An 8,413-nucleotide genomic window follows, 5' to 3' on the forward strand; every position below is an offset into this window, starting at 1 on the left:
TTTTGTCCAGTGGATGGTCGGTCTGTGGCCATGACTCTCTGTGAGTGGTTGCATTTCTCCACCATTATCCCTTGACTGTTTACAGGAACAATGGTGAGGTGTTTGCTCTGTCCCTGTACTATAGATTGCCCTTTAACCTCTGTAGCCTTCTGCCTGGTGTGTTTAACTTGTCTAAAGTAAGGTATCTTTAAAGCTATTTTTTTATTTGTATTTTTATTTGTATTTTTTTCTAGTTGAGTATATTATTTATATTGCTTTGTCTTGTCTGTGTGTGTGTGTGTGTAAAACTTAATAAACAGAGTTTTAATTTAAAAAAATATATATATTTAATTATATTCAAACACGTTTTTTCAAGGGCTCTATAAAGCAACATTATTGCTGCACTGTGTGATAAACTTCAGGTAAGTTTTGATGATTTGCAAAATGGCTCACCTTCGTCATGGAGGTAACCAAACAAGTTCAGATTCCACCTCATCTTAATCTTACATTGTCATGCCAACCTTGGCCTTTTCACTAGAAATCATCCCCATCAACTCAGGACGATCATGATGAGAATCATACCTGCATGTACAAACATATGACACAAAGACACAGCTGCTTGCGGAATAAACGAGAAATCAAAGATTAAACCGAAGGGTATAAGTCCGAGCAAAATGCATAACATTATGAATTAATATTGAATAAATCTGTTTATTTGAATGCTAAAATATGACAGATTAGATACAGTTGAAGTCAGAAGTTTACATACACCTTAGCCAAATACATTTAAACTCAGTTTTTCACAATTCCTGACATTTAATCCTAGTAAAAATTCCCTATCTTAGGTCAGTTAGGATCACCACTTTATTTTAAGAATGTGGAATGTCAGAATAACAGAGATAATTATTTATTTCAGCTTTTATTTCTTTCATCACATTCCCAGTGGGTCAGAAGTTTAAATTGACTGACACTGACTTTGTTGTCCTAAAACCATTTTGGAAGTATGCTTGGGTTCGTTGTCCATTTGGAAGACCCATTTGCGACCAAGCTTTAACTTTAACTGATGTCTTGAGATGTTGCTTCAATATATCCACGTAATTTTCTTCCCTCATGATGCCATCTATTTCGTGAAGAGCACCAGTCCCTCCTGCAGCAAAGCACCCCCACAACATAATGCTGCCACCCCCATTCTTCACGGTTGGGATGGTGTTCTTTGGCTTGCAAGCATTCCCCTTTTTCCTCTAAACATAACAATGGTCATTATGGCCAAACTGTTCTATTTTTGTTTCATCAGACCAGAGGACATTTCTCAAAAAAGTATGATCTTTGCCCCCATGTGCAGTTGCAAACCGTAGTCTGGCTTCTTTATGGCGGTTTTGGAGCAGTGGCTTCTTCCTTGCTGAGCGGCCTTTCAGGTTATGTTGATATAGGACTTGTTTTACTGTGGATATAGGTACTTTGTAACTGTTTCCTCCAACATCTTCACAAGGTCCTTTGTTGCTGTTCTAGGATTGATTTGCACTTTTCACACCAAAATACATTAATCTCTAGGAGACAGAAGGTGTCTCCTTTCTGAGTGGTATAATAGCTGCGTGGTCCCATGATGTTTATACTTGCGTACTAATGTTTGTACAGATGAACGTGGTACCTTCAGGCGTTTGGAAATTGCTCCCAAGGACAAACCAGACTTGTGGAGGTCTACAATGTTTTTTTCTGAAGTCTTGGCTGATTTCTTTTGATTTTCCCATGATGTCAAGCAAAGGGGCACTGAGTTTGAAGGTAGGCCATGAAATACATCCACAGGTACACCTCCAATTGACTCAAATAATGTCAATTAGCCTATCAGAAGCTTCTAAAGCCATGACATCATTTTATGGAATTTTCCAAGCTATTTAAAGGCACATTCAACTTAAGTGTATGTAAACTTCTGACCCACTGGTATTTTGATACAGTGAATTATAAGTGAAATAATCTGTCTGTAAACAATTTTTGGAAAAATTAGAAAGTAGATGTCCTAACCGACTTGCCAAAACTATAGTATGTTAACAAGAAATTTGTGGAGTGGTTGAAAAACTAGTTTAAATGACTCCAATCTAAGTGTATGTAAACTTCAGACTTCAACAGTATATGCTGATAAATGGCTCAAACCTAACTTTTTTACTGGACAAATGACCCACACTGAGGATATTCTAATTTTCACAAACAAAATTTAGTGTCACAGGGGAAAAATACAAATCACCCAATTTGTTGCTTTTTCAATCTCATAAAACATACATCCAGTATTATGCAAAGTGTGTGTTTTTAGGACAGAATTACAGTCAGTGGTTAGTTATGATTATAAATAAACATAGGACATGTTAACACATACTGAAGCAGGATAAGGAGAGTGTGGGTCCTAGATGTAAATCTTGCTATCAATACTGGCCTATTATAGTTAAGACTAAAATAGGCATAATCTGTCCCAGGATGGCATTTAGGTGGGCAAGATGTTTACAATAAATATAGAACGTAATACAATTGAATGAATCTAAATAACATAATGACCATGGGCATACTGATTTTAAATAAAAAATTAAATAAATACAATATTTACCTGGAATGAATCAAATCTATGCTAATCTGTCCTTGATCTGATCTTTCTTACTTTGTGGCACATGGGCCTTCATCACGGTTGTTTGGGTTTATAATTAAGTTCTGTGGTGACCATTTGGGACAGGGCAGGGAGTTGTTAAAATGCAGACTGGAGATATCTGGAGATAATAAATATGATCAGCATTATAAGTGGTGTGTAGGAAAAAACTGAACAGAAAATGTAATTATGTATCTCATTCAACCTAATTAAATGTTATCTGATGTTGACCATTGATAAAAAAGAAAAATTGCATCTGGATTTGATGGCTCACCTTGCATGGTGATGAGGAAGAAAATGTTGCCTCCCTTGAGGAATTCTCTATGCTTCAGTTGCGTCAAGGTTAGGAATTTTAAGTAGCCAACTGCAGGGTTTACATAGAAGGACTTATCACCCCTGTTTTCTAGCATTCCGACTTTACGGGGATTGTTCCAGGAATCATAGTCTGCAAAATGGAGGAATACCTAGCGTCATACACATGCAAGGGAATGGGGCCTCTCATAATATTAGCATTTGCATTCAGTCATATGACTCATAAGCATGGCCATTTCTGTTTGCCACTGTCTCGAAAGGGTTTGTTTGTAAATGTGATCAAAGCTAGGCTGGGTATTGCAAATGAGCTGTGCCCTTACTATATTCGATTGTGTTTTGGACACACTCGTATTGAATGTTTGAATTTCTCTTACCGTCCTGAAGTGAGGGTTCAGTGGTAATGCTGATTTGCTTGGACATGCGTTGCTGAGTGTGGGGATTCTGGTCCAGCAGTTGAATCGTCACTTGTCGATGGTGGTAAGGCCACTGGAGTTGGTCATCATACGTTCCTGAGACTAAGCGCACATAGACTCCAAACAACATTTCACGAAGATAAATGGCAATCTGGTAGGCATAGCCCTCTGGGGAATAGTATCTGGGGCTGTACACAACAGTGTTAATGTCACTGGTGGTTAAAAGATTCTCAAAGTCTTTAATCTGCCAGGTGTGATGGGGGCATTCGGTTTCTGACAGGTTGATATCATCGATGGAAAACCCACCTGTAGACTGTCCTGCTCCTTTACGCACCTCAAACTCCACCTGGAACGTTTTGGTGGCGTTCAGGGGCACGTGGTAGGGCATCCAGTGAGATCCTGGGGAACCTTCAGAGAGAGACACTAGAGATTAAACAATTATTTCTAGGAGTGAATTTTCCAAGTGGTTGATTCACCTTCTCATCATCCTAACCTGTGATCTGGCCCATGTGGTGTAGAGTTCCGTTAGGGTTTCTCTCATCACGATACACTCTCATCCAGACGTTGAGCTGGTCTGACTCGTTACCACTGTGGTAGTAGTAGAACTGCAGACACTGGACACTGCACTTCCTACTGGGAGTCATCTCCCTGCTCTCCAGCCGGGCTGTGTCCCCCTCCTGGCCTGATGCTGTGCTGGCGTGCATGAAGAAACCAGTACCTGGGTAAAGTAGGGTAAGCATTTTTAACAATTGTCTGATATTTGTATCTAATGGTCCTACAGCACAAGTTCAGTTTACTGTCTGTATTAACAGCATTTTCATTAAGTAGTCAACTGTTGGTAAAGTGTGAGCTGTACTACAGCGTTAAATCTCACCGTCTGTCTTCCCCAGGTTGGTGAAATCAGAATAGGGCCCCCCAATGACAGTCTTCATTCTTTTCCAGCCACCTACAAAACTCTTGGTGCAGCGACTCATCCCACACAATCTCTGGTTGTCGAAGTTGCAATGTTCCATAAATGAAATAGATTTTTCTACAGGAGGAAAACAGAAAGGAGGAGAAGAATATACATGTTTTTCAACTTGGACATGCAGTACAGTAGACATGCTTGGTTTCATGACACACACTTACTGCAGCCGTATAGCTTGTTCAGCATTAAGGCATCTTGTGGGCTCATTTCAAGGCGTTGTCCAATAATCTTTTGGTACTCAGGTTGCTTAGTGATGATGGTAGGTCCCTCTCCCTTGCTGAATGATGTCTCACTGTAATGCAGCACCGAGCTGTAGTCATACGGGAAACCCAGGGTGGTCGAATAATGGGGAGAGACTTTCACAAAGTTCCTCTCATGACCTGTAGACAAGGAGTGGATTCATGACACTTAATTACTGCTTTAGTTTACAACCTAACATTTCCCGAAAATTAAAGCCTTGAAAAACAGCCTATTACACTCATGATAAATAACCATCATTTACTTTCACAAACAATATTTTGCTAACATCGTGAAGACATCATGTATATAAAGTTAATTTAATAACAAAAAAATGCATAATATGTAGACCTTATTATTAGAATTTATAACTGAAAATATAAACAAACCGCGTCTTATGTTTTTCCAAACAATGGTCACATATTCATCCCTGTCATATCTGGACTGTTCATGCCAGATTCCCAGAGCGTGTAGAAACTCATGCTCCACAATGCCAATATGATCACAGTAATTTCCAATGGAAAGAGGCTGTCCATACTTGGAAGATCTCCCTACGTGGGAGGAACACCTACATTAAAAGAAAGCAAGGAGACACAAAAATGAACCTGTATCAATATCAAGCAAGTCAGATATCTTCAGTAAAAAGGGGCAAACTACCCATGTTCCCTCAAGTGGTCAGGCAGTGAAAAAATTATCTTACCCTCTGTTCTTCTGGGCTGAAATGAAGTGATACTCAGAGCCTCTGGGCTTGAAGTTGACGCATGATTTTAGTCTGAACTGCTCAAAGGCCCGCAGAATGATCCCTTTTGCATTCAAAGCTGAGTTCATATAGAAAACATATGGTAAAAGTGATGGCAAATTAAGGACTTTGGGGGAACGATCCATCACTTATCCAACCTTTATTTATCAACCGGGTGGGAAGGCCTTCACTCAGTATAGGAACAGATTACATCCGTACAACCACTGTTTCTGAGCAGATGCTGGATGCAGAATAATATATTCAGTAAATGGTCAAAAGAGACTACAATCTTAGCTCCCATGTGCTTTATTGGAGACCGTGTTTTGGCCACTTAGGTTATCATTAGGTCTCCATTTACAAAGAACAAGCCAACGTTCTGTGTATAGATAGACATATGACATCCCACCTGAGGACATCCCTCAAGTGACAGGTATAATCTACTGTGTGATGTTACTTGGGGATGTCTGTCCATATATGGACTTATAAATGGAGACCTGATGAAGATTTGTACTCACCAAGGGTTTCGTCTAGCACATAGGGGACGGGAAGGTCCCATAGTTTGTCCTTGTTCAAAACGGTATTCCTTGGAACCCTTCGTTTATGCCGAGGCTACATGATTTGAATAGACCAGAAATAGTAAATGACAGTGAAAGAGTACATCTGAAGCCAGCAGAATATTGATCAAAATTCATCATCTTTTGTAGGGTGTACTGACCTCGATTATATCACCCTCGCGTAAGTCTAAGTCTGGAAGTTTAAATGCTGTAAATTATTATTCACTATGGAATCAAGGTAAAACAGAGTCTAAAATAATATTGCAGTACATACTGACAACAACCAACTCTAGTTGCATAACTCAGCTTAACCTACCCATGTTTATTCTGTTGATGTCCAAGTCGAAATCCTCAATATCTTGAAAAATGACAAAATAACAAAAAGTTTGAAATAGAAAATTATTAATAATTGTTAGTATCCATTTTGTATTTGTATTTGAATGTAGATTAAAGGCAACAGTTTTCCAAAAGTGTCAATTTAAAAAATGGTGTCAATCCCATATAGGCCAATGCAAAACCTTTGGTCTGGACTACTCAAACTCCCTAGTATATTTATTTCTCTGGTTATTATATTAAATAAAATGATGTATGGCTAGAGTATACAAACTCACCTCTGAAAATCGCTTGAGGCTGCGGATGAAGAAACAAATATGATTTTGTAGCAATTCCGGGTAAATTAATAAATAACTTAATCATGTAAACATTTCTGATCATGTCTTTGTAATTTGAAAATGTAATACATTTTTTTTATCAATATAAAATTGGTATTCACAGTTCAATCTCTTACCCGAGACAACGTTATGAAGTCCACAACTAGGAAAATATAAATATACATTCTCCTATGGATACGAAACATATGTCCTTGCTATGGTCAAGTTACCTCAAATTCGGAATACTTTACAACAACACAAACACCAAACCAAATGTTGTCATCTGAAAAGAAAGTTGTAAATCATAAGACAAACGTATTCAAATCTTGTGTTTCTTCCCTTCTCTGTGTCTTTTATAGTAGTGTATGTCCAGGTATTGCAAAGGATCCAGACTTGAAGTGAAGTGACTCAAAACTTGGAACTTTTACACTCTCTTTATTACCATAGTTTTTCCTTGCAGACCTGTGAGTTAGCATTGCAAACAACTATTCACCACAAACACAATTATCATACTGTTAAATAACATTTATTTGCCCAAGGTAACAAATGGTGTACCTTGAACAAACATGACATCTTCTTCATTGTCAAAGCAAATCATCTGGGTGTATGATGTATGGAGGTAAGAAAGAGGTGTGGGAATCAATGGCCAGGTAATAACTGTAGTAATTATAATGGCTTTAATTACTGAATAACAATAGGTAATTGCACTTAAGAACCGTGGCTTGACCGTGGACAACACCCTGTCGTTCTCTGAAAACAAGGGACTCGCTCCTGCAGGTTCATGCTCTACAACATCTGTAGAGTATGACCCTACCTCAGACAGGAAGCGGTGCAGGTCCTAATTCAGGAACTTGTCATCTCCCATCTGGACTACTGCAACTCTCTGTTGTCTGGCCCCCCCGCTTGTGTCATCACACCCCTGCAACTGGTCCAGAACGCTGCAGCGAGCCTGGTGTTCAGCCTTTCTAAGTTCTCCCAAGTCACCCCGCTCCTCCGCACACTCCACTGGCTTCCAGTCGAAGCTCGCATCCACTACAAGACCATGGTACTTGCCTACGTAGCAGCAAGAGGAACTGTCCCCCCCTACCTTCAGGCTATGCTTAAACCCTACACACCAACCTGAGCACTTTCTTCTGCCACCTCTGATCTCATAGCCCTCCCACCCCTACAGGAGGGCAGCTCCCGCTCAGCCCAGTCCAAGATCTTCTCTGTCCTGGAACCCCAATGGTGGAACCAGTTTCCCCCTAAAAGCTAGGATAGCAGAGTCCCTGCCCATCTTCTGAAAACATCTGAAACCCTACCTCTTCAAAGTGTATCTTAAACAGTCAAATCGAGGCTGTTCTGAAGACAAAAGGGGTTGCAACTCAATATTAGGAAGGTGTTCCTAATGTTTTGTATACTCGGTGTACATACAGTGCTTTCGGGAAGTATTCAGACCCCTTGACTTTTTCACATTTTGTTACGTTACAGCCTTATTCTAAAATTGATTAAATGAATAATTTTCCTCATCATTAAAATCAAATCTAGTATCGGCTTTCTATTTCACAACAAAGCCTCCTTCACTCACGCCGCCAAACTTACCCTAGTAAAACTGACTATCCTACCGATCCTCGACTTCAGCGATGTCATCTACAAAATAGCTTCCAACACTCTACTCAGCAAACTGGATGCAGTCTATCACAGTGCCATCCGTTTTGTTACCAAATCACCTTATACCACCCACCACTGCGACCTGTATGCTCTAGTCGGCTGGCCCTCGCTACATATTCGTCGCCAGACCCACTGGCTCCAGGTCATCTATAAGTCTATGCTAGGTAAAGCTCCGCCTTATCTCAGTTCACTGGTCACGATAACAACACCCACCCGTAGCACACGTTCCAGAAGGTATATCTCACTGATAACCCCCAAAGCCAACACCTCATTTGGCCGCCTT

General features: G+C 39.9%; 1 protein-coding gene across 1 annotated transcript; it reads right to left on the reverse strand.

The window, feature by feature from the left end:
- Positions 1-529: 529 nt before the first annotated feature.
- On the reverse strand, positions 530-6,171 carry LOC139419258 (meprin A subunit beta-like). Its single transcript, XM_071169216.1, has 11 exons — positions 6,147-6,171; positions 5,992-6,023; positions 5,792-5,885; positions 5,238-5,355; positions 4,927-5,105; positions 4,462-4,680; positions 4,208-4,363; positions 3,827-4,051; positions 3,295-3,741; positions 2,883-3,053; positions 530-561 (listed from the first exon to the last, which is right to left on the reverse strand). The coding sequence occupies exons 1-11, from the start codon at positions 6,148-6,150 to the stop codon at positions 530-532; spliced, it is 1,677 nt and encodes a 558-aa protein (XP_071025317.1). The 5' UTR covers positions 6,151-6,171.
- Between the last annotated feature and the right edge of the window lie 2,242 nt (positions 6,172-8,413).

The sequence above is a fragment of the Oncorhynchus clarkii genome, chromosome 2 (genome assembly GCF_045791955.1).
Source record: "Oncorhynchus clarkii lewisi isolate Uvic-CL-2024 chromosome 2, UVic_Ocla_1.0, whole genome shotgun sequence".
Classification (NCBI taxonomy): domain Eukaryota; kingdom Metazoa; phylum Chordata; class Actinopteri; order Salmoniformes; family Salmonidae; genus Oncorhynchus; species Oncorhynchus clarkii.

What these genes read in the sequence shown, in the direction of transcription:
- LOC139419258 (XM_071169216.1), bottom strand. An exon ending in GCGAGGGTGATATAATCGAG is followed by an intron (nt 5,886 to 5,991) that starts GTCAGTACACCC and finishes CAAATCATGTAG; the next exon opens with CCTCGGCATAAACGAAGGGT. An exon ending in CTTCCTCATCACCATGCAAG is followed by an intron (nt 562 to 2,882) that starts GTGAGCCATCAA and finishes TTGTACATGCAG; the next exon opens with GTATGATTCTCATCATGATC.